This window comes from Azolla caroliniana, unplaced genomic scaffold (assembly GCF_043228905.1).
Source record: "Azolla caroliniana isolate FFs.n. ecotype wild unplaced genomic scaffold, voAzoCaro1.0.p SCAF_1, whole genome shotgun sequence".
Taxonomy (NCBI): Eukaryota; Viridiplantae; Streptophyta; class Polypodiopsida; order Salviniales; family Salviniaceae; genus Azolla; species Azolla caroliniana.
The window spans coordinates 6,846,020-6,872,655 of NW_028230436.1; the positions used below are offsets into that span (position 1 = coordinate 6,846,020).

Below are 26,636 nucleotides of genomic sequence, written 5' to 3' on the forward strand. Positions count from 1 at the left end.
AAGGGTAATATAATCACTGTAGTTTAATGAAAATGTCAGGGTCATTAATCAATTGATATTTTCAGAAGTTATGGCTGTAATGAAATACACTCTTCAAAATGTCTGCAGCAAAGGAAATTAGAAAGATGAGGAATGACAACAAAAACAATGATTTTGATGTGAATGAGAAAATGAATATTCAACAGAAAAAAATTTAAATTGAATAGATCAAAATCGGAACTAATAACAAAGTGGAAAGTAGCACTTCAGTTTTAGGCTTTGCATTCAGCTTAGTTACGATGATTGATAAGCATTTCAACTTATTGTGAACGAAAATAGTAGTGGTCAATTATGGTGGCAGAGGCATGAGATCAAGCTTGTTCTCCCCTGAATATTTCATGATTTTCAACCTCTCACGCTTGTGGAGTTTGATGCATAATGTATGCTATCACAAATTTCCTTGACTGAACACTCTAGTGAATCCCCAGTCCCCATTAATCTCATTATAAGTCCACTACTTCGCCGTTTGCATAGATGTTGGACATTGAGATATAAGCACCATTACTTTCAATGGTATCCATACAGATTGCATGATCAAAGGCAAACTTTCCAAGTTCACCATTTCCATGCCTCGAGCATGTGGTCAACACACATGACCACGGGATGGGATATGAATCTATTGGAAACTTCGACAATACATACAAAACACCTGAGAGATTCCCTGCACGACCAACAAGGTCCTCTATGCGAAAAAAATACTCCCTTTCCATACATAATCCATTGTCCCTATCGATAGAGTGGAAGAACTCGAGCCCTTTCTGTACATGGCCAACATGAGAACAAATAGAGAGGAGAAGGAGATAAGTTATCTCATTGGACTTGATTCGTGCAAGTTGAATCTCTCCAAAGAGTCTTGCTGAAGTGTCAAGATTCCCTTGGCGGGCATACCCTGAAATTAACGAATTCCACGAGGCTATATCAGGCTTAGGTATAGAATCAAAAACCAACTTTGCGTCATCTACACTACCAAAGCTTCCATAAGCATGGATAAGTTTGGTTGAGAGTAAAAGGTCTGAATCAAGTCCGCCTGAGATGATGATGAAATGCACATATTGACATAGCTCTGAACTTCCAGACCTAGTGCAGGCCTGTAAAACATAGAGAAATGTGGTAGTGTTAAGGCATATTGGTGTTCCACCTCCATCCAGTATTTTCTGAAACATTTCGAGAGCTTGCCTGTCATGCCCATTTTCAATATACACCAAAAGCAGTGCATTAAATAAGATTGTGTCTGTATGTAAGGAGAAGTGAGCAAGGAACATCGACTTTGCTTCCATCACACCACCACATTTTCCATACATTATCACAATATTGGCTATGGTCAAAGGTTCTCGATCACATCCCTTTTTTCGTGCATCGATCAGTAGTGCCTGTCCAATTTCAAGCGATTTTACCTTAACTTTTTCCATACAAGTAGTTGTAAGTGCTTCTTCTTTCTCTGCGAGCAAACCACAGGCTTGGAAGGTGAATACAAAAGTGCATTCATTTGGGTCCATCCTTTCACCTATTATCTTTTTATAAAGTTGTAAGGCCTTCTCTCCTTGACCTAATTCAACATATACCGAGAGCATGATTGTCCATGACACGATGTCATGGTGTGAATGTGCTTGAAACAAGTGCTCTGCCTCCAGTATCCTTCCATATTTTGCATACATGTTTATAAGCATGGTGCACACTAAGGTATCGCGTTCGAATCCGTTCTGGCGGGCATCAGAATGAAGGGATAGCCCTATCTCTACAAAAACACTATTCATTCTCTCTTCATCAGCCATCAAGCAACATGCTTGTAATGCCATCATAAAACTTGTCTCATTTGGAGACATTTCTTCTTGTTGCATTTGCCGAAACAACCTCAATGCTTTCTCACCATATCCGCGATCAACATATACCGAAAGCATAACATTCCATGGCACAATGTCATGGACAAAATGATATGTAACGAACATGTGTTCTGTATCCATGATTGTTCCAATCTTACCATACATGCCCAAGAGGGCACTATAGATATAAATATTACCATCAAATCCTTTTTTTAAGACATGAGAATGCAATTCATGACCTTTGCTTTGCCTTTCTTGAAGCATTCTGCTCTCCTCTATTGTGTGTAAAGAGTTTGCTTGTATGAGACATACCATGGTTCGTTCATTGGGACTCATCTGAGTTTCTAGAATCTTCTCAAAAAGAGAAAGTGCTTTTCCCTCTTCACCTATCTCGACATATGTCGAAAGCATAGCATTCCAAGACACCAAATCATATTGAGCCAATCTAATAAATACATCCTCTGCTTCCACAACATGACCACATTTCCCATACATCATTATGAGAGCACTTACGATGAAAAAATTATCTTCAAACCCTTCTTTCTTTGCATAATTATGTATTTCGATGCCCTTTGCAACGGCACATATCTCTCCGCAAGCTCTGAGAAGACTAACAATTGTGTGAGGACTTGGTTTTAAACCTCTTTCTTTCATAGAACCATACAATTCCAATGCTTTTTTCCCATATCCACAATCAACAAAGCCCGAAATCAGATGTGCCCACGAGAATATATGGTGAAATGGGGATTGATTGAACACTCTAAATGCATCTTCAATGTCTCCACAGGAGGCAAAAGTTGTCACTAATTTTACATTAAACGAAGTAACAGAATCCAAGCCAAAGAAGGCCAAATGGCTGTGAATTTGTTTGGTTTTAAACAAGGATTTCTTCTTCTGGCAGTCGTTCAGAAGAATATTGAAGAACTCTGGAGAAGGAAGGGGGGTCTCTTCCAACTCTCCTCTTTCCCATTTAATGCTTTGAACATCAGGATGAGAAAAGACAGAGCAATTGGTATGAAGAAATTGCATAACAATTTTGTATGCACAAAGATCAGGTCTACCTCATGTAATCTGAGCATTCATTTCCATGTAGAATAGAAGGGTAAAAAGGCATGCATACCCGCGATATGCTTACTCTCACTAATCATTCATTCCATTACCATTCATTTGGTGTGAATAGACCTTATAAACAACCCTCCTCAATAGAGAAGGTAGTTAAGGAAGAAATGTTTGTCGAGACGGTGCAAACCCATTGCACCCCTGTTCAATACGAGTTGTGAAACTTGGTTGTCAAGTTTCCGTCATTCTATTGCGCCCTTCTTGACATTGTCGATATCATATCTTCAAACTAATGTCTCAACTCTTATAATCCTAATACTCAAATCCTTTGAGTTTGCATTTCGTTTGTAGGTTCCTAACATAATCTAATTTGAAGGCAACAATCCATGTATTTCAAGTGAAGTCTTCATCTTTCCAAAATGAATGCTATAAATGTGGACAAACCCACCACTTTGTTTGGAGAATGAAAATACAAGGAATGTGTACACCACGTAGAAGAACACTAACATATGCATTTGTAAACATGTAGACAAATGTGGCACTTTACTTGGACAGCCAACTAAATATAGTTGGAAGGACACAAATTTCAGAACCCCTTGGCCAAAAGAGGCAATACATGATGATTGCCCCAAGAAATAGCGAAAGTGCATGTGGATTAGATTATCCAAAGTGGCACAATTAAATATAATAGAAATAGCCCATTATGTCCAATTTGTACACAAATAAAAGAAAAACATTTCTTAACTATCTCCTTTCCGAACAAATGTTTCTACAATCACTTCATTAATAGCGATAAAGTTATTAACAAAGATTGAATGTGCCAAAATTATAGGATAATCATATGTTCAAATTTGAATATTAGTGTTCAAATGGAAATGCGGATATTACATTATATATATGGACTACGGAAATGAAAACATTCTTGATATTTTTACATCATCATTCTATTGGTATTTCTTATTTGTGGAGTGTGTTAGCAGTTTGTATCACGGTAAGTGCCAGAAGCTTGTACTAATGATATTCGACATGGCTGAGGTAATCAGGTGTGTATTGGAAATACTTGGTGTGTGTTTGTGTGCATTTTGAGAGGGGTGCATGTGTGTGCGCATTAGCGTGGGCACAGGATGAGTGCGTGAGCAAGTGAGGGAGTGTGTGCGCATACATGCTTGTTTAAAGTTCATTCGTATTCTTTCAATCACTTATTCTATTATATGTTCATTTGCATTGGCATTCAATATCAGCAGAAATAATCCAGATTGTGTATCATCAATATCTATGGCACATTCAAAAGCCTTCCTTGCCAAAAGCTCAGCAAAAGCTAGATTTCTACAAGCACCCAAAACCGCAGTCCATGTGGCAATATTGGGTTGCGATTGCATTATCTCAAGTAAAGCTACAACACCATCTAGACGTCCGGCTCGGCCAAAGAGATCGAGCATTGTAACATAGTGCTCTATTGTCCTTATAATCCCATATTTCTCAGTCATCAAAACGATAAGTTGTAAGCCCTCATCGATGAGACCACCATGAGTGCATGCGGATAGAACATTGAGAAATGTTACTTCATCCGGGGCGATATCCTTATCACACATTGTCTTCAACAAACCAAAAACTCGATTACTCTCTCCTCGCAGTGCATATCCAGCAATCAAAGAATTCCATGGAACTACATCATCTTGCACCTCTGATTCATTGAAAACATCTGATGCTTCATGAAGAAAACCGCATTTTGCATACATATCCACTAGTGTACATGAGACTAAAGGATCTCCATCAACCCCATCTTTCACAACGATTGTGTGTATGTTTTGGGCTTTTTGAATAAAACCCATGTTTCCACAAGCTTTCAAGCAATAGAAATAAGCGACCGCGTCTGGGTATACACCTACAGATTTCTCCATTAAGGTGAAGTGTGTCAAGGCTTGCTCATCATAACCATGGTCAACATAGCTTCTAATCAAGGAAGTCCACGCCACGATGTCGACCTTATTCAATCCTTCAAACACTCTTTGTGCTTCAACTAATAACCCACACTTCGCATACATTGTTATAAGAGCTGTTCCAACATGTGAATCGCCCCAAAAACCTTGTTTCACAACAGCAGAATGCAATTTTCGACCAAATGTGATCGATCTAAGACTACCACTAGCTCTTAACGCCGCTACATATGTTATGGAGCTTCGTGATATGCTCTCTCTCTCCATCTTTTCAACACATTGCAATACATCTTCATTAAACCCAAGTTCAGCATAGCCAACAATCATAGTATTCCATAAAACTACATCTTGTTCCTTTGATCGTTCAAATACATCTCGTGCTTCTTCGAGTGAATGACATTTAGCATATGAGTCTACCATTGCACTAGCCAAATACAGTTCGCCATCTAATCCTCCTTTTATGATGCCTGTATGCATTTCTCGACTCTTAACAATGTCTCCGTATTGACAACAAGCTTTGAGAAAGCAAAGAAAAGTGCAAGTATCGGGAGCAATTGCCTCCAACTTTATCTTATTATAGCAATCCAAAGCTTCTTGAAATAGCCCATGAGTAACATAACCTGATAGCAATGCATTCCAGGAGACTACATTCCGAACATGCATTTCATCAAACACATCCTTTGCTTCAGACAGCATACCACATTTGGCATACATATCAATCAAAGTAATAGCCACATATATATTAGTCTCGTTTTCCATATAAATAACTTCGAGATGCAATTGTAGGCCATAAATACAACATTTGGTTCTAGCACAGGCCTTGAGTAGAGATTGAAGGGTGAAAATGCTCGGGTTTACAGCATTGCTTTGCATGGTGTGAAACACGACAAATGCACATTCATATTGTGCAATGTCAACATAACCTTGTATGAGAGACGTCCACACTCGCTCAGCCAGACATATTGATAGCTTATCACATTTCATTACATTATGAAGTTTTGATATTTTATCGTATCCCAATACATTTTCACATTTCAATAGCATTTCGCATTCCGACATGTTTTCAGATCTTGATACCTTATCGCATCCTGATAGCTTATCATGCCGCAATAACTTATCAAACACATTTCGAGCTTCATTTAGATTACCACAATCCACAAGCATTGGAATCAGACAATTACTCAAAGATGGATGGGTTTCTACATTTTTCTTGCATATGTAAGCATATAACCGATATGAGAATCCACGATTGCCAGTGCGTCTGCATCGTTCAATGATTGGAATCAGGGTTTCTATGGGGCCCAACTCAGTAGATTTCTCTAATAATGTTAGGGCTTCTTCCAAGTTTGAATTGTGGCCAGTTGAAAGGGTTCTAGTAGAGCTAATGTTATTACTCAATGATCTGATAAAAATTCTGTATAAAGTAGGGTTAGTAAACATGTATTGATTAATGATAGTATGTGGTGAATATGACGAGGATATAACGATCCATGTGGGCATTCATGTTCCAAACTTCAAAGTTTGCTCTGAGCAAAACCCTCATTCGAATCAGTGAACTAATACCATAAAAGATAACTCAGAGTTTTGTTATTTATGACAATAGCCCTAAGGTCTCAAGAATTACGAAAATACCCCTATCTATGATAAGACGGACATTTATGGTCATTTTTTAGAGCTTGAGGGGGATTCTTCCAAATATACCCTCGGGAGTATTTCGGGTGTTTTACCCTTTCTTCTGTGTGTTGCTGACTTATGAAGATTTCCGGGTTTTTTCTCGGTATATACTCAAACATAGCCAAAAGTTGTGTCAGTCGACATTCCAAGAGTTTGAACTCCTGCTTTCGCATGTCGGGAAGTTCTTTTTCTTTCTATAGGAAACACTCGTATATAGAAAGAGAGGTTGAGTGACAGACAACAGTAGAATAATTCCGATTCAAAGTGTTGACACACGTGAACATGCATGCATGCATGCTAGCTCACGTAATGTTGCATCCACATACATGCATTACTCAAAGTTGCAAGTAAACCCACCTTGGGTCGGGATTGACAACCATTCTAGCCAAGCATAGTCGAACGATATGATTCGCCCTTCTACTCGAGACAACAAATATGAGAGCTATATGGCCCGCCATAAAACATCGAGAGACAATTTTTAATTGGATTATGTTATTTTGATTTTTCTTATGGTGGGGATACAAACATCACAATTAAAGTTACACTTTTATGAGAAATTTGAGAAATTGAAGCTTTTAAATTTTTGGCTTTTCTCAAGAAGATGGAAATTAGTTATTCTAATGAATGCATTGGAGTCACATGGAATTTTGGGGACATCTCATTGCGGGTGGGGGTAGTATTTCATACTTTACATCTACACAATTTTACGACTTCTCATTGCGAGACCTTGTTGACCCCAACATCATAAAATTGATCCAAATCTTCAAACTAAATTAGACATTGTTGAAGGAGACGAATACATACTTTATGGGTTATGCAATAAGTTATAAGAAGTCACGCAATGTAGTTCATGATAATTCGAGTATGTCATGTTTGCCTAGAAGAGACAGATTTTGTGCATGAATTGCAATAATATATTGGTAAATTAGTCTGCCTGAAGTCATCAATATATGCACGCCCACTAATCTTTATTTTGATTATATTAGCAAGATATCGAATCTTAGTATTGGTTTACTAACCTTTATTTTGAATATATTAGCAAGTTATTGAGTTGCAAGATTCAAAATAAAAGTTTATTAACCTTTATTCCAAATATATTACCAAGATATCGGAGTTCAAGATAGACTATATAGCAAGAATTTAAGTTCATATTATTCTACTATATGTATGTCTTTATTTTGTAAATAATATCAAGCATTGAAATGTACACATAATAGTGAGGGAGAGTCACGAAATATATTTTCATCCTAGCAACTTGTACCACCAATACTTCGATATTTGGTTCACTTTTAGTGTTGAGCCTTATTCCAATCAAATGTCTTGATGCTTGTGTTTGTAGCAGCTTGATATGCCTTTGATATACATAATAGAGTCTAGGTCACTTTTTAAATGAGCACCTTCATTATTATAAGAGTAAAGGACCAACCATTGAAGATATAAATGATGCAGTTGATGGTGGAACACTATTACATTATAATGATACACATAATAAAGTCGGAAACAATCATCCATATGGTAACTAAAATCCCATCATTTTGCTTTTCGTTGAATGCTAAGAACTTGTAGTCTTTATGTATGAAATAGGATGGCTTCTCATCTTTGTCAGATATTGAACTTCGAATGCTCATAAAAGCTTGTACAATATTTTCAAATGTCTTAATTGTTGATAAATGAGAACCAATAGATTTTTTCTAGCTATAATATTCTTTTGGTTTCATTAATGTGTGACTTGTAGAGGCCATACCTTGAAGGTTGTGGATGTTGAAGTTATAAATATTACACTAAACTTGTCTTACTTTTAGGTAAAAGGCAACTATATTAGTGTCCTTTTAAGTTTGATTACGTTAGCAAAATGGAGGACAATTTCTATAACCAAGCTAGAGAAATAAGTGTCCTTACACCATTCCATTAGTCATAGTCATAATCACAAATTCATTGTGTTTGGATAAGGGAACAAGTTATAAGAAATAATTATGGCACACCATGTCAATGTACATCTCCATGAATATCGACAATGGTGAGACAACTTTAGAAACCAGAATTATCGAACATTAGCACACACAAAAATATGCAAGTAGGCTAGAAAGCAAAATTATCAAAACATATGGAAGAATGTCATGAGTCATGAGTCATGTGTTTTCTACCATATGGCACCCAATTTCATCTTATTTAGAAGGAGATCCTTACAACATTTCATAACAATCTCACCATAGTGTATGTGGCATTTCTAGTTTTTCCACAAAGGACTTGATTGTTAACCCACACATCCAAATTCTCAGCCATTAATTTACAATGTAATGCAACTTAACACCACTTTTATTTATATGCTTATGAATACAAATAAAGGTGACCAACTTTTGAAGCAAAACTTATTCCAAGTTTGTGAAAATAAATGGTAGTTGAGGTGTGCTAAAGGTCTTTCTCCCAAGTAAATATCAAAGCCATTAAAATCTCATGTTGTTTGGATCAACGTGTGTGTAAGGAACATGAAGTAAACTAGAAGAGCATAACTTCTTTAGAGGATATGGCCACATAAGCACCTTCCCTCGCCTCCTACTTGAGAGATTCACCATATCCCGATATTCTATTGGGTAAAATATCCTTTTGAGACCTTATAGTGTTATGACATTGAGGGGAAGAACCTTCTACTTATGTACAAACAAGCACCATTGTGGACACTTAGTCTACAAGATGGTTAGAAACCAATGAAACCTTGGCCTTACTTATGTGTGATTAGAGGAAGTAAATCTGGCAAAGCAATGGAACAACGATAAATGAAACGCTTTGTTGGTTAGTTTGGATTAGCTGAATTCGGCATAGCTATGCAATAACGATAAAATGAAATGTTGATCACAACTTGTTAGAATCTGGCAGACTTATGGATCAATGACTAATGAAACATTGGATGAAACGAGGCAAGCAGACATGTGTAAATGCTCGACGGAAGCAAACCGGGCATTTTGGCAATATCCATGTGAACACAAGTGTGTAGGAGAGAGGTGTGTGCAAACCCTCACCAATACAAGTACAGAGAGGCTCAAGATCTGACATGTGTGTTGTTTTTAAAGAAGCAAAATGATGATGAGATTGAGGTGGAAAATTGGAGAGGCTTTTGTGGGGTAGGTTTTGCCACACTCAAAACATACTATCTGTTGGTATGTTGAGAGAGATATATATACATATATGATATATATATATATAGAGAGAGAGAGAGAGAGAGAAGTCTATATTGATGTAGAGAGAGGATGTAGGAATGGGAGGTCTATGTAAGATGTAGAGAGAGGATGCAAGAATGAGAGTGGTGATGATGTATGATATGAGTTATATGCATGTCTCACATCCATCCCATGCCATTTCATCGACGGTCATCGTCGAGAGACCGAAACACCACTTTGTGTAACATCTTCCACCTGAAACCTTTCCATCGAGACACATCAAAATGCATTTGGGCTTTTCAGGTTTTATGTTCGCTCACAATGTTGAATTGTGATACATGTGTGTGTGTGTGTGTGTGTGTGTGTGTCAGTGTGTTTGTGGAGAATAGAATGTTGATGTGAGTAAAGTAAAGCTGCACATTTTAAGAGGAAAACAAAAAGTCTCATCTACATACATATTCTTATGTCTCCACACAAGCTTAACAGGTTTAACCTTAGCCCTCTCCCTCGTTCTCCATCTCTCTCTTGGGTGAGCTCAATTTCTCTTTCTTGATCAGAATGTGGGTTTTTTTATAAGTCCTGTCTCTCACATCTGTTTGATTTCATAATGGCAGGTTTTTTTGGGCCTTTGTTTTTTAAATGGCAGCATTTGTTGTTGGCTCCTAAATTTTTTTTATCCCATCCAAATCTGGTTAGCGAATGGGGGAAGTTCCATTTTGTATGTTTCTTGCAAGGACCCTTATGGTGGTAATTACACTTCTTCTTCTTCATTCTCGAAGAATTAGCACGATTACACATCCAGACGACACGGAAGCTCTAATGCGAATCAAAGCTGCATTAGATCCTCGCACAATTTGCCTGGCTTCATGTCTGGGGACATGGGATTTCTCCATGGACCCATGTGAGTCAGTGTTCGGGCCGCAATTCACATGTGGGATCAAGTGTGCCAATGACGACTCCTCCAATGATGATGATGACAACAGGACATCATTTAAATCATCTTCATCACCACCACCACCCACAAATCAAACGAATTCTCATTACAAAAGAGTGATTGGTGTGCTCTTTGACAATGCCGGCTATGGGGGATTACTCTCGCCCTATGTCGGGAACCTCACGAGGCTCCGGATTTTGCAACTATCCGGAAACTTCATCGCCGGCACCATCCCTGACACCATCTCACACCTCTCTCATCTCATCATACTCGACCTCTCGGCCAATAGATTCACCGGAGTCCTACCCAACTCTCTCGGAAACCTCGTCCATCTACAGACCCTCGACTTGTCCGACAACAATCTCCAAGGCACAATCCCACGCTCTATAAACTATCTCACTTCCCTCACAAATTTGAGATTGCAAACCAATGGGCTCACGGGAACTATCCCCAACCTCCGGAACATGTCCCTCCTCCGACAACTCGATTTGTCGGGCAACAAATTCTCGGGTGCCTTCCCGACATCTCTCCCGCCAGAGTCCATATCCTTGATCTCCTTGCGGAACAACAACTTATCGGGCAAACTTCCTAGTCTCATCATCTCAAGCCTCACACACCTCATTGTTCTTGACCTAAGCCAAAACCAGTTCAGTGGATGCGTGGACGATGCCATTTTGGCTCATCAAAGCTTGCAGCAAGTAAACTTATCCGGCAACATGTTGGTTCAACTTAGGGCCCATGGGAAACACCTAGTAGAGAGTCCATTGGTGGCGCTGGACATAAGTTATAACCGTATATCGGGTCGGCTCCCTAGTATGTTTGCACTCATGAAGGAGCTGTCGGTGTTGTCGCTTCGGTACAACTTCTTTCACGGGGCAATCCCGCAAAGCTATGGTGCGAAAGCAATGGCCAATGGCATCCTTGCAAAGCCCCTAGAAAGATTACTACTTGATGGGAATTATTTGATTGGCCCACTCCCCACCCAATTCATTACGATGGTTCCCAATCATCACATGTGGGCGAGTTTCAGCGATAACTGTTTCACCCATTGCCCAATGCAATATGCCTTTTGCCAAGGTAAGGGTCAAAAGACGCAAACTATATGTAGGCTCTTTAACCCTTCACATTAGGGGGGTTGTCCAAAGAGGCTTCATAGAGCTGGTTGTGCTAATCTAGCCACTCATCTAGATTCGAGAGAGTACTCTACATGTAATTAGGAGTGTATTAGGTGTTCATTGCTAGCGAGCTAATCACCAGCATTATTAAAGCTAATGGTCGATTTTGTAGAGCTATGTTTAGTTAATAATAGAGTAGAGGAGATTCCACTATTTGTAATTACACAATGTCCTTGCTTGCCTTCCTTTACCTTCCAAAATTTTTCCTTTTGTCTTGAACTTTATAAAGTTTTACAGATAAATATTAATTGAGTCAGATGTATTGGACTTGGTGGGACCACGAGCTAATCCGTTTGCAAATATGTACATCAACGTGACGTGTCTAATCTAGGAATAAATATGTGAGCATCGTTATGACATGATGTGCATAATATTTAAGAAAAAATGTTGGCATTGACAAGACATGATGGTGCACCATTGTGGTATGAATGCGAATGAACATCAATATGACATGTATATTTAGGCATAAATGTGTGGGTATGGTGGTGTTGAAAGGTTAATTTGAACAGTTGGCAAAGGTTTTGAACTTGTATTGCCTGCCCAATGTTAGAAATTTCATAATATACATATACATATGAGAGAGGGAGTGTGTGTGTTTGAGAGCGCAGTTACTTAGTATGGATGATTGCTTGAGATAATTTAATCATTTCCATCATTCTTATTGACAATCATCACTAGGGCATTTGCTAATACATAGTTACGAACTAGTTGATGCTAATTTCCAAGATCTTTTTGTGAGTAATAGTAACTTAGTAACTTCATATCATAGAATGGGTAATGAAACCTCTAGTTCAATGCTATCAATGTCGCCATGATTACTAACTAGTCATTGTTATGTCATAGACTACACATGATTTATTCATGTGTAACAAAGTGAGTGCTTGTCAAACCTCATTCCACTTCATATTTTCCATGTGTGTAGTAGATGAAACTTGTGATGCGTTGCCATTGATCTCTAAAGGTAGACGTCGAAATTTCCGTACTTTTTTTAAGTTTGACAGTTCACCATTTATTGCTTTTTGTGAATGAGATAATCAATTGTCTTTTAGAGTACAACTCCCCTAAAAGAAAAAACGCGCGAAAAATATCGGTGGGGATCAAATTGGTTATCATCGTATCGTGCGTAGGGGAAGAAGCTCCTCGAGGGACAAAACACAACACACACACAATCTAGAGATGGAAGTTTTATAGTGAACATGAGGAGGATGACATACACCTACGAAGAAAAGACTACTACTACTACGGATGAGATAGAAAAAAAACAAGAATGAGGAGCAAATGACAAGAATGCTTGCTACTAAGTAAGGATGTCTCATTTGACCACCGTAGTTTTTATAATGGAAGCTTCGAACGAACGAACGAAACATCGATCGATCGGTGAAATTGTGCGACTTGCATGTTTGTCCGTCCCCCCCTATGTGAGAGAGACATGGGGGGCCCAAGTGAATGAGTGACTGACTACTCATTGGTAGCTCTTAAAGTTTGGTGCATCATGATGCATGCAAGAGTGTAAGAAGAAGGAGACTCCCCCTAGGAGTGGGGAGGGAGTCCACGGAGGAGCAAGGCCTCGCAAGTGAGGCCGGGGCCGAAGGCGAGGAGGAGGCCCCAGCGGTGGCCGTCGCCGGAGGTGGGGAGGCGGCGGGCGGCGGAGGAGCGGCGCATGTGGTCCATGATGAAGTGGACGCAGGCGCTGGACATGTTGCCGAACTGGTCCAGGACGTGGCGGGAGGCGGCGAGCTTGTGCTTGTGGAGGCGGAGCTTGTCCTGGACCTGGTCCAGGATGGCGGGGCCGCCGGGGTGGACGATCCAGAAAAAGTCGTTGTAGTTGAGGGGGTCAAGGTGGTCAAGGTGGTGGTCAAGGTTCTGATGGTCAAGGTCGTGGAGGAGGTCTTGGACGAGAGCGGCGATGTTGTTGGCGATGATGGAGGGGACGTCCTTGAGGAGGTGGAAGGTGAGGCCGACCTCGCGGAGGTGGCCGTCGATGGCGCCGTCGCTGTCGGGCAGGACGTGGCAGGCGGCGCGGTGGATCTCGAAGCAGGCGCGCTCGCCGGCGGGGGCGTGGGGCTGGCAGCCGACGACGAGCGCGGCGGCGCCGTCGCCGAAGAGCGCCTGGCCGACGAGGCTGTCGAGGTGCGTGTCGCTGGGCCCACGGAAGGTCATGGCCGTGATCTCGCTGCACACCACCAGCACCCGCGCCCCGCGGTTGTTCTCCGCCAAGTCCTTGGCCACGCGCAGCACCGTGCCGCCGCCGTAGCAGCCCTGCTGGTACAGCATCACCCTCTGCACCGATCCCCTCAGCCCCAGCAGCTTCATGAGCGCCCAGTCCGCACCTGGCATGTCCACCCCCGCCGTCGTGCAGAAGACCAGGTGCGTTATCCTCGACCTCGGCTGCCCCCACTCCTCCATCGCCGCCGCCGCCGCCGCCCTCGCCAGCTTCGGCACCTCCACCACCACCATGTCCTGCCGGACGTCCAGCGACCTCTCCCAGTACGCGCACAGCGACGGGTTCGCTTCCAGGAGCTCCTCCGTCAGGAACAGGTGCCGCTTCGTGATGCACGACTTCTCACCTGCACAGCACCACAACCACCACCACCATCACCATCACCATCACCATCACCATCACCACAGACAAATTACATACATAACAACAACAACAGCAACAGAGAATTGATTGGAGATTCTCTTCCATTTTAGGGCGTTAGTAGTGGTGATGAGCTCAGCAAGCAAGCAGGCAGGCAGGCAGGCATTTCATTCGAATTTAGACATTAGGGTTTAGGGCTAAGGCTAGGGTTGGGGTTAAGTTTATAGCATTCAGATCTGGAAAATTCGGCTCAGGTCTTTCAGGTTTGGAGAGTTGGGGTTAGGGAACTCAGATTTGGAAAATTAGGGTTAGGGAACGCAGATTTGGAAAATTAGGGTTTGTTTTAGGGTTAGAGAAAGTGAAAAGTTTAGGATTAAGAGGGAAATTTTGAATTTGCAGGAAAGAGAAGGGAGGGGTAATTAGAAAGGGTATGGTGGTGTCTTTAACCATTTTTAGACGAAGAGAGAGAGAGGGTATGGAGTCATTTAAGTTCCACTTACACATGCGCTCGAATTTGTGTTTGAGTTCGATCTGGTCATTACTGTTGGTGACACGAAAGTAGAAGTCGGGATAATCTTTCTGATACATCACATTCGGGGGTACCGACGTCCCAATGGCCAGCACACTCGCAGGACCTTCTGACCTCTCCACCATCCTTGGACAACTCTCCATTTCGATTGATAGTGGTCTTACCTCGGTGTTGGTCTTTCTCCTCCACTCTCACACAATTAAGAACCTAAAGTTGATTCACTTGTTAACCCTTGATGTCTAATACTTAGTCTAAACTCATTAGATGCCTGACCTCTGATGTCTAAACCTTAATGTGTTTCGGTACCTAGATGTTCTGGAAAACTGATTGCTATCATATCTAACCTTCAATTCCCAAGACCAACATCTTTTTAAAATGTCCGAATTTGTATAATCATCCAAAAGCCAAATGCTTAGTATCTCAAACACCTTGGCATATATACCTTCGTTATTGTCTATACCTTGATGTGTATCTCTAATCCTAACCAAAGCCTTAAGCTTATTCTTATTTTGCCAAGATCTTTACAGTTTATCCTAACCTTAAACTAAATCTTAGTGCTCGATGTCTGGCCTTTAATGCTTGGACCTTAGCATCAAAGTGTATTATTAGACACCCTTAAGGCTTAATACCTTTTCCACAACCTTAGTTATCATTCAAGCTCAACCTCTAACCCTCACAAATATTTCGATGCTTCATTTTATCTATTTTGTTGACTTCCTCAATGCTTGAAACACTTGCCCCATGAATTTGTAGTTGGTAGAGGTGCATAGCTTACCCTCAATTTTCAACATAAATATTTAGAGGTGTAACATCAAGCACAACTCCCTTGTGAGTGTTTTGATGCCACTTCAAGGATTGCTATATGTGGAATTTTAAACAAAATGAGGACCCCTTTGTCCCATAGATATGACATGCATGATATGCATGTTACTACTAATCATCAAACCTATCAAGTTATGTTTTGACCCTTCACTAGAAAACCTCATAGTTAGCCATGATGTGCATGTGCATATTCTTGAGTATTTGGAGAAGTATAAATCATGTATAAACCCTCCACCAAGGAGTTTATACAATAAATCATTTGATGTTGTACTTTCTTTGGATTTTACTTTGTCTTCCTTTCCTAAATACTTGGGGTTGGTAATGGATTGTCATAATCAAACATGGAAAGAATATGCAATGTTTCTCACCTTCCCCCATTCGTTCCACCTACGTCTTAATCTCATCATCTTCTTTGCCTTCCTCTTTAATTACTTGACAAAACTATCCCCTCAATATTTTCTTACGATATTCAAAATAAAAGTATGCCTTCAACATGAAACATGAAGGTTGTGCTTTCTCCATTTGTAGCTTTGCATTTTGTATTACCTTTTGGAATTGTTGGTGTGTGTTGTATAGTTCTTATTGAAACGTAGGTGATGCCTTGTGACTTATCATGATGCATGTGCATTGTAAATGTCATTCACTGTTTTATTCCTTGTAATGAATGGCTCATAGTCATCAAACAAGTTTATAGCACATGGGCATTAATTTGAAGAAGTTTTTCAAGTTTTTTTCACTCTATAAAAGTATTCCTAATGTTTTATCTCATCTAGTGGCTATGTGTTCGTGAGTTTTTGTATACGCTTGTCTAATGGGAGATCACGAACGAAGTATTCATCTCTACAGAAAACCATGTGTACATGCATCATTTCACAATATAGTTAGATGATGTTTTCTCATGAAATTTCACCTTACACATTTAGTGTTTGTTGTCTAACCATAGTTGGATGTTGGATATCGGGCTTACACATAATAAAATCCTATTTCAAAGAACCGATATAGTAAACAACAATGAGATTATGTAATAGTGTGGTTCGATGAATAGACTACATTGTTTTTTCCAAAAACAAAACTCCTTCCATTAGTTATAAATTTTTACAACTAGGAACGTTATATACAAATCCTAGAAGGGACTCGATAGTTCCATCTATTGTGAATAGACTGCATTTTCATAATCCTTAAATCAATCTCCAATCTGTTGAAATGCACACAATGAAGTAAATGTCCTCTCAAGCAATCTCTTATGGATGAGATCCGTCTAACCAATACCAATACAATTAATCCAATATTTCCTTTCGATGTTTGAGGATTGTTGTTGTGCACTATAGTGCTTCAGTATGCATCCCTAGGAGGATGGAATGTTGATGTGTGAAAGTTCTTCACCTTGACATAACATAAACCATTACAATAGATAACCACAAACTTCTATGAATGATAATGCTCCCAGGTATGAACAATGGTTGATAAGTTTCTCTACAATTTCATTAATTTGCCACACTGTAAATATATGCAAATGAATTGAGAACACCTACTACAGAACCAAATGATCATTTTAATTATGTGAGCTTTGAGTCACAATCATGTTTGTTAGAGAAAACAACATTAAAAGGGAGGAATGGTCATGAAGTTAGATATTTTATGTTTACACATAGTGCATTACAAAAAAGCTAAAACCTCCTTACTAATATATAGAACACTATAGTCTAGAGCTCTTGCCTAGTAGATAGAAAGTTGAGAGTGCAACAACTCTCACATCACCCTTGATTGTCAGAAATAACAATCGATTTATCCAATTAGTGAAACAATTGTCGTATAATGCACATAACATGTATTTGTTGATACATTACCCACATAGCTATTAGTAACTACAAATGTTTTTCCTGCTTAATTGGTTTAAGCTTTTTCTTCCCATCACAATTCACAGTCTTTGCTTGCAAACAAAAACCAATTTATAAATTAAAAAAAAGTATCAAATATTTGCCAACAGCTTTTCTCCTTGACAATGTTTCATATAAAAACAATCTCGTGTTGGGGTGTTATTGAATGACGTAGTCAATGGCAGTCCAAACATCATAGGTCTACCCTCTTTTAGTAAAATGGACTAAATATATTAGGACTAGTTCGAAGTCTAGAATTGTTTTTGCTCAATTGTACCTTGCATAATAACATGTTTTTCTTTGTGTGCAAAATTGCATTGATAACTTGGTCAATGCATGTACCACATCCTTTGTATGAACATGTAAGATATAATGGAGTTGCAAAAACACATTAGAAGGATGATCAAAGTGTAAAGTGTAAGAGTCCAACTCCCATATTTGCATACAAAATAGGTGAATCATACGACATAATTTACATTAGCTTCTATAAGTCTTAAATAGGTTGAAGTTGGATATAAAGAATATAGATTGTGGAGTGAAGGGTTGAGAATTGAGAGTTGAGAGTTGGCCTATGATGTTTTGGTTCTCAACGAATATGAACAAGTGTGAAATTTTATGCCAATGCACCTGTAATATAAATAAGGGAAAAGTACTAGGATACCCCTGGGAAGTTCATCTATTTACCAGAATGCTCCTGGAAGTTCCAAATTTACCAAACGACCCCTATGTCCAAAAAATTACACTTTATAAAGTAATTATACACTCAAATCTACAAGCCCTATTTACCAAAGATGGAAGAAATGGACCCGAACTAGCCGTATTTACCAAATATTTTAGTGTATAATTACTTTATAAAGTGTATTTTTTTGGACATAGGGGTAGTTTGGTAAATTTGGAACTTCTAGGGGAATTCTGGTAAATAGACGAACTTCCATCGGTATCCTGGTACTTTTCCCGATAAATAATTATATCATTCACATGATCAATATCTTCTCCATATAAATCATCGGAATTGATTAATACTTTTGTTGATTATTATTGTGCATAGAATGTTTCAATTTGTGAATAAAAATCTCCAAAGGGATCCAATGGAGGTGACCAAAAGACAATCTATTTGACAATGGAAGTGTTCTTTCAAGCACAACTCTTTCTCAATGCAGTAATTTTCCCCCATGTGATATTTTTCTTTCAATTCAAATGAGAGCTCCTTTGAGTTTTGGCTTAAAGTTATGTGTGGCCCTTAGTAGGAATGCGTGAAATACTTTTTGCTATGTAGACATCATTACCCACAATCAAATAGGAGTGTAACATATTGCCTCGTTAGAGGGATGAGAAACCAGAAATTTTTATTTGTTGATATGTACATCAAGATTCACTATTTGGAAACCATATCAAAGTGAAGATATCTAATGCTCGGTACAAACTCAAACTAGTGGGACACTTTCTCAATGATCACAACTACTGAAAATTCCATTGAGAATAAGAGACCCCACACAACTAGAGGCAAAAAATGTAGAAGAGAAAAACAATATTTGTTGTACTTCTAATGAGGTGCCAAAACTAAATCAAACCTTATGGAAAAATGTGATATTTGCTTCTCAACCTTCAGTATCCACTTATGTCTCCATCCACGAACAATAATAAATTCTATGTACCAATCCACTCAGTAGACACTTGCTACCCAAGTCTCACATAGTCAACCATGACCTATCCCACACACATTTCTCTCTTAGTCATTATATGCATTTTGAATCGCAACATTCGTTAGAAAATTCTTGAACATACATACTCATTTGCTAACTCGAACATAATAGAATGTATTCTCTATGGACGCTAGCAAGTATTGCCTTTAAAATTAACATGGAATATCACATTTTGACTTCTATTGACCTACATTGCATCTTAATGTATTGTGTACTACCTCTATCAATTATCTCCACCGTCATTCTCTAATAATTTTGCTAAAGATGCTATCATGATTTTTTTCATATTGATACCCTTCGACAACAAGAACATTGACTCATCCAAAAGGTGTAGTCTATGAAAGTTTCACCTTGTTAGTCATGCACAAGACAACATCTAATTATTCAGTCTCATGTACTGATGTACTCATAATCCTTCCTTGACTAGAAACTATATTGAATTAGGATAACACGCCCATGCATAAGACTTTGAAATTGACTTGACTCTCTTAAATCACAACAACCTTACAAGAAAAACTATGAAATACCCCCAAAATTACTAAAAAAAACTAAAATTTTAACATATCGCTAAAATCATGAGTTCCATAATGATCAACTAAACGATAACACAATTAACAAGTTCAAGTAATAAATATCAAGTAGTATGGTATGGTAATTAGAACCTAATCACATGTTTCTAAAGTGGTACCATCATCGTCCATGTCTCATCTATTATTCTTAATATATGCTATCACATTTGTGGGGGGATTATTTTCTTGACATCATAGATCTTCTTGTTCTTTGCAGGTCAAGAGAAATTGGAGGCGAAATTAAAAGTTCAAATAAAATCAGCTAAAGTGGCATGGAGTTGTTTGATCAAGGCAAAAAATCAAGGTGGACTAGGGACGGTGGATCCGGTTCACCAAAGTAAGGCTTTACTCGGTAAGCTCCTAGTGTGAAGTCTCCAACCTGGACCAAAATTGTGGAAATTGTTTCTTAGAGACAGAACTCAACTCTGGTGTCTGAGGAATGGCAGCCCTTGGAAGGCAAAGAAGTGGTGGTTGTTTAGTCTAGGTCTAAAGTTAAAAGAACCTACTAGCATGGAGGATAGGATGGCCCACACCATAATGAGGGCCTAGTCAAGTTTAAGAGAGGGGCTAGTCTTAATGCAGCCAAAAACGATAGAGGAACAACTACCACTGTTTTGGAACCCTAGGATTAGAGATGATGACAATATGATGCATGGCCTGAAAAAATACTTGCCATGGGGGCAAATGGTAGGGTACAATATTAGTTCAGTAAGAGACTGGGAGGATTTCAAAAGGAAAAGAAGGGAGGGTCTGGTTGGTAGTCCTAGGTTTACTGGCATGTTGGAAAAGGTGACCCGTTTGATAAATAAGGTTATTGATGGTCTAGTTAGGCTGAATGAAGAAGAGGGGCTCTGGTTTGGGTGGTTTGTAGGTGAGGGCGATGCACAAATTATCTGAGGTAGGTGCCCATGTAATGAGTATCGTTTGTGGGGCAACCTAAGTGTTGTGGCAGACAATGGCTAGTGGTTGGCAGTGCAAGTGGCAGTGTTGGAAGGTAAGAAGTGGCAAGTAAACCCGGACCCAAGGAAGCTGGAATCTTATTGTAAGCTTTGGATAGTTGACAACAAGCCCATATGTGATTTGGATTGGGATCCACTAGTGGTGTGGTGGCAGAAACCGGGAATGGACAAACTAGAACGGTTTTTTGAGTACACTACTAAACCAGGAAGGCAAATCATTAGCTCCAAATCGATGGGTGTTGCTCTAACTCGCAATAGTTGGAAGGATAAAGGCATTTCTGATGACTTCTTGAAGTCGTTTTGGAGGAGGTTATGGGCATTCGATATGCTAGAAAAAATAAAGCTTTGGTTGTGGCTTCTTAGTCACAAAGCGGTACCGGTGGGGGAGTGGCTTAGGTGTGGTGGTGGTGAGGCTGGTTGCAAGATTTGTGGACACCCTTTGGAATCAATTCCTCATTGTTTTTAGAATTGCAAAGAGGCTATTAACATTTGGGGTAGAAGTCTCAGGATAGTGGCAGCATGCGGCGTGAATGGGAGAGTAGTATGGGGGTCTGTACAGGGCCTTAAGTTAACAGGGGAAGGCTGGGTTGAACAGTTAAACCCCCACGATCATGGATTTATAGTGCAAGGTGGCAAGGTGTTTCAACGGGCTGGAGTTCGACCTGGCACTAACTTAGAATGTTTTGAAGAGATATGGATGATGGTGGCTTGTTTATCGGTCTGGCACATTTGGACCAGGCGTTGTAAGTTTGTTTTTCAACATCAAAAGACCCCTAACGATGAGGTGTTATTAAATATTTGGTTTGAGTTGGTATCTTGGCTGCGGGGACGATACGACTCGATTAAGGGGGAATCTGATGCAGCTGAAAGAACTCAATCAAAGTTCTTGTTAAAATGGGGTAGTTCTCCTATGGTGGGCAGATCATCATTAGGGCCTCAATGGAATTACCAAGCACCCCGATGGTTGTTTCCCCTAATGGTTTCCATCAGTGATTAGGTGCTATAAATATGTATAGATATGGTACAAATTACTAGGTTATAGGAGTTATTTGGATACTTTTGTTGAAAATGAGGTGGGGACTATCTCCACTTTGGTGGGAAGGCCAGAGTGAGGGTTGATGAGAGGAATTTTTGGTGATCTATGATGTAATTTGTTTGCTAACTAATGCGAAGTAGTGTTTTTTTTGGGAAAAAAAAATAGTTCAAATAAAAAATAGAGTTTAGTAATTATACAATAAATAAAAGAGCAACAAGATCACAAAGTTTATGGGATAGAAAATCCTTGTTTGTTTACGTGTGTTTTCAAAATGTATTGTTCTAAGTGCACATATGTAAGTGTGTAGTACATAGTTTGTTTTGAGTGCCATTATGCATGCCATATATTGAGGTTGTGTAATTGCATCATATCATTCAATGGAATCTATACTCAATGTGATTATCCTAGAGAAAAAATAAGTGAGTCGCTTTACATTGTTGTATATTGAAGAAAGGTTCTAAATTTGCATCATGAGTCCACATAAACCCAAACATGTATGGTTTCAAAGAAAAAACTAAGGCATTTAATTATAAAAAGTTTAAAGGATCTGAATACCATTGAGGGAGCATGCTTACACATGGATAAGGCACATAGGCATGGTGCTTCATTGATCTTGAGATAATTTGCATACTCATTTCTCGAAAGACTAATCCTGTGAATGAAACCCCTCAATCATGTTGACCCATTGTGAATGAAACCCCATGATTTGCCTAATCTTGATTTTACTGCAAGGAAACTCCCTTACACCCAAATCATATAGAATAAACTCCATGCATGGAGTATGTAAGAATACTTGACAAAGTTGAGCAAAAATCTAGATTGCCACCGCCAGTTTCCATGCAATGCAAAACATATGCAAATATGGTTCAACACTAGCATTTTTATTAATATAGAAGGAATGTATTTTATTAGAAGGTTGGTCAACTTGGTTGTTTTGTATTTCCAACAACCACAATGATATAACATTGCTCTTGGGTCAACATGATCAATCTTACCTTCTCAAATTAGGATTGTGTTCAAGTTCATTTATTGAGAAAGCAAAAATAAGTTGTAAGATATGCATTCTTCTCATCTTTTGGCCCATACAATCCTATTGAGAGACACCAATATCCTTCTTTTTCACAAATTCTCAAACAAGTTCCTCATATGGGTTTGGGCGTTCATAATAGGATTTACCAAACTCTAGTAATGAATTGTCATCGACAATCCTACCAATTATGAAGGATCCTTGGCTAGCCATTGTCTTACACAAGATGGGTTGGGAAGATTTGTCGCTTCCTTTCCATCTATTTTGTATTTTGTATCCGATATGCCTTTTTGAAACTAATGGAAGCCTATGTTGTTTGGGGGAAAAAATCCTACCAATTATGGCATGGTAAAGAGTTCTTGATAAAAGTCTGTCGTTGTCTTCGAAGTGTTCTTCAAGGGTTGTAGTTCTTTCACAAGAATGAATCCCATAAATTTGAGGAGTGTTGGAGGAGCTATTGTCGTAAATGCTCTTTATGTCATTTTGAATGAGAGGTTTTTGTTGTTTGTGTGTCCTTGGGCCACTTTATTATACATGATGTGAATAAACTCTGCTGATTACCTTGGTATCTCATGAGAGCAAGATTCTAACTATGACTACTAGGCTCAAAATGGAGGTTCTTGATGATTTTCAAGGTGCAAGCATTGTTTGTAATCTACTTAATTAAATATTCCTCAACATTGTTCATGGCTTAGTGGACGCACTTGGCACTTACACGTGCATTTTTTAAATTTGGTTGCTCTTTCATGCAAACACACAATAAATGTTCTAACATGAAGAATTTCCTTTGTGCATCCATCAAGATGTGAGCTTATTTCATGCTTTTATTTCTCCACACTAAATGCATTCATATATTGTTGGTGTTGTCCAAGCAGGGAAAGGACCCTGTGAACTTTACATTTATTGTAGAACTTGTATGTAAAGTAACTGGAAGACCCTATGGGCATGCATGTTTTTCTGGCTGAAGGTAGGACATTAATATTGTTTGAAATGCGCATCACTTGTGTTCACATTTGCAAATATAGCTTCGTCTACCTCATTGAGGTCTCCTTCGATATAATTTGAAATCCCATCATTGTTAGAAATCATTACCATCCTAGCTCGTTATAATTGTCATGGTCATCACTTGAATCATTGCTTTAGAGCACAACCCACTCTAAAAAGTTAATGGTGTCATTATTTATACAAGATTAAGTACACATGTATTTGATCTTGTTATTTTTTGAATATTCGTTTCACTTGTGACGAAGTTGTGTGCCATATAACCACCACATACGATCATTTTAAGCTCTTATGGGTGGGTGTCCATGTGCATACTCTCTAGAAATAATAGCCTAGAATAACATTATTTTAAGACAACTTAATCCCCTCTCAATCATTCATACAAATATTGAATTCGAACATGTATTATCACTTGTTTACGAGATTCCTCAAAAATATTTCATAATGTCATTTCATGAATTTTACACGTCTAAACTTTGCTAAGATACGTCTTTCACCTTCCACCCAATCTGTTCTTAATATCCTTACCCGAAGAAGATTAATTTGTATAAGTGTAGTTCTTGTATATACACATAAAATCGGCTATGATGTGAGCACAATGGAGTTGGTTGGTATACTCCTTTATCCAACACAACTTTCGTATTTTTTGTGATTTTATAATACCAAGGCATCTCTTTTCAAAAAAAAGAAAAAAGAAAAAAGAAAAAAGAGAGAGAAGATTAATTTGTTTGAACCTCTAGTTAGTAAACATATTATATATGTTAAGGAGACATCTAGTACTCAAGGTTTTTGTTTCCCCAATATATCATGAATGCATTACATTTGTTGATTGATGTCTTACCAACATTTGCACATGAAAACAACATAGGTATGGTTTGATCTACAATGTTCCATCCACATTTGTATGGTTAAATTACGGTTGAACACTGATAAGTTGTTATGTTTCAAACCTGGGTTTTTTTAGATTTCTCTTAAGCATGTCATAAACCAAGTACCTCATGTATATATTTAGGGCATATTAACCAAACGATTCTTCAATAGAACTACAGTTCCATGCTCATATTCAAATCATTACATATGATGTTCAAGAGCCACCTTACAAGTACCCAATATCTCAAGGCGGAGAAGCTTATAAACCATCCATGCATAATAGTGCTCTATAGTTAGCACAATGTTGTTCATAAACTCAACACAACTTGGCCCTTTTAAGTGGTTATATTTATGCATAATCAATGGCTCACGCCAAGAGTCTCAAACCAAATTGTTTAAAAATTTTAAACCTCAACCAGACTTGAAACTAGTTCATATCAAACAATTTAAGTAACACTCAAAATTAAATCAAACAATTTCGGTGATCCTTGAACCTAAAATATTCCAATCTGAACCTTTAAGTTGTTAAGGCTCAAATGAAACATTCTAAATCACTACTTATAACTTATAAATTAAACACTATATATTAATTCAGTAGTGTATATAAACCCTTGCGTATTTGAAACAAAACAATGCTTCAAAACTAATAAATGGCAACAATAATTTGAAATTGAACCGAACCGAAATGTTATACCCCCAAGGCAAACCAAATCAAAACTAAAGAGTTTTCCAATCTCTTAACATAAATCAACCAAAATGAATCGAAGAATTAACTTAAGTTTTGCTTTTGTGGTTGAGCATCGACACAATTTGAACCATTAGCAACTACTATTAATCCAAGTAAATGTGACCACGGTGGGCCTCTATATCTTCTCTCATAGATTTGTTGAGCCACCTACTGACCATTTTAATGTTTCCATTTTCATCTATATTCAATTGATAACATAACATGGTTCATGAAATGCCATCTTGGACTCGAATCTCATAGATTTTTTTTGTGATTATGTAATGACCCAAAATTAGAAAAGACAGCCTAACGCATTATAGAGCCAAATTCGTTTCCTTCCAATTAATCCTACTTCAAAATTTTGAAAGTACGTTTATATTCGCTTGTTAATTTTTCGCACGTCTTGGTCTAAGCATCACAAATTTAAATAAATTTATAAAAAAATTAGTGGATATCATGACGAGATGGCCGAGTTGGTCTAAGGCGCCAGATTAAGGTTCTGGTCCGAAAGGGCGTGGGTTCAAATCCCACTCTCGTCAAAGAGATCCTATGAATTGTTCTTTTTCTTTTTCAATTCTTTTTTTATATGCCCTTAAAGAAAAAAGCATTCTCCTAGTGTGTCCAAATGGATGCTCCTTACAACCCCACCACTCTCGTCGACTTCTCCCTTCTTGCTTTTGTGCTTTTTTATTTGTAATTTCATCCACTACAACTCCTATCCTCCTACGCCTCATGTTGCATATTTGAACGAAAACAATTGCTTTAATTCCATGTACTTTACCTTGCCTTCTAGTGTTTCTTTTAAATATGAGAACTCTTGTATGCAATCCATGATCATGTCGATGGTAACTTCAACCATAGCTCTAGCCATATTTCCCATTCGTGCCATAGTCATACATGAATGTTCGTATCATACAGTATACTCATACGTGAAATGGCTGCAAGTATGACTGAAATCCATTCGTACAAAAAAGACTATCTAATAGTAGTATCTTAGTATCTAGGGAAACAAAGCCAATGTAATTATGAAGAAAATGTATATAGTTCACATTGCACACATATGCCATTCTCAAAGTTTTTTTTCTCTACATTACAAAAAGAAAATTAAATGCTTATAATGTCACAACCGGCAAGCACCCAT

At 38.5% G+C, this 26,636-nt stretch overlaps 4 protein-coding genes and 1 non-coding gene across 6 annotated transcripts; 2 read left to right on the plus strand and 3 right to left on the minus strand.

Moving 5' to 3' along the window:
• Positions 1–175: 175 nt before the first annotated feature.
• LOC147868688 (pentatricopeptide repeat-containing protein At4g13650-like) lies at positions 176–3,044 on the minus strand. Of its 2 annotated transcripts, XM_087322359.1 has the most exons (2): positions 1,225–3,044; positions 857–1,127 (listed from the first exon to the last, which is right to left on the minus strand). In XM_087322359.1, exons 1-2 carry the CDS (start codon positions 2,886–2,888, stop codon positions 998–1,000), a joined length of 1,794 nt encoding a protein of 597 aa, XP_087178485.1. In that variant the 5' UTR covers positions 2,889–3,044; the 3' UTR covers positions 857–997. The 2 variants fall into 2 exon arrangements, with proteins under 2 accessions (XP_087178482.1, XP_087178485.1); XM_087322356.1 differs by having other exon boundaries at positions 176–3,044.
• Positions 3,045–3,886: 842 nt separating this feature from the next.
• On the minus strand, positions 3,887–6,391 carry LOC147868689 (putative pentatricopeptide repeat-containing protein At3g01580). Its single transcript, XM_087322368.1, has one exon. It carries the CDS (start codon positions 6,353–6,355, stop codon positions 4,118–4,120), a length of 2,238 nt encoding a protein of 745 aa, XP_087178494.1. The 5' UTR covers positions 6,356–6,391; the 3' UTR covers positions 3,887–4,117.
• Positions 6,392–9,902: 3,511 nt separating this feature from the next.
• On the plus strand, positions 9,903–11,946 carry LOC147868690 (uncharacterized). The gene has a single exon (XM_087322379.1). The coding sequence runs from the start codon at positions 10,384–10,386 to the stop codon at positions 11,746–11,748; it is 1,365 nt and encodes a 454-aa protein (XP_087178505.1). The 5' UTR covers positions 9,903–10,383; the 3' UTR covers positions 11,749–11,946.
• A 1,377-nt stretch (positions 11,947–13,323) lies between these two features.
• On the minus strand, positions 13,324–15,072 carry LOC147868691 (chalcone synthase-like). Its single transcript, XM_087322388.1, has 2 exons — positions 14,875–15,072; positions 13,324–14,360 (listed from the first exon to the last, which is right to left on the minus strand). The coding sequence occupies exons 1-2, from the start codon at positions 15,044–15,046 to the stop codon at positions 13,324–13,326; spliced, it is 1,209 nt and encodes a 402-aa protein (XP_087178514.1). The 5' UTR covers positions 15,047–15,072.
• Positions 15,073–25,953: 10,881 nt separating this feature from the next.
• Positions 25,954–26,034, plus strand: TRNAL-AAG (transfer RNA leucine (anticodon AAG)). Its single transcript has one exon. It is a non-coding gene; the product is annotated as a tRNA-Leu (tRNA).
• Positions 26,035–26,636: the final 602 nt, after the last annotated feature.

Bases quoted from the DNA above. Each gene is read 5' to 3' on its own strand.
- LOC147868688 (XM_087322356.1), bottom strand. From the start codon at position 2,888: ATGCAATTTCTTCATACCAATTGCTCTGTCTTTTCTCATCCTGATGTT.
- LOC147868689 (XM_087322368.1), bottom strand. From the start codon at position 6,355: ATGCCCACATGGATCGTTATATCCTCGTCATATTCACCACATACTATC.
- LOC147868690 (XM_087322379.1), top strand. From the start codon at position 10,384: ATGGGGGAAGTTCCATTTTGTATGTTTCTTGCAAGGACCCTTATGGTG.
- LOC147868691 (XM_087322388.1), bottom strand. From the start codon at position 15,046: ATGGAGAGTTGTCCAAGGATGGTGGAGAGGTCAGAAGGTCCTGCGAGT. The intron at 14,361-14,874 runs GTAAGTGGAACT...GGTGCTGTGCAG, and splicing joins ACACAAATTCGAGCGCATGT to GTGAGAAGTCGTGCATCACG.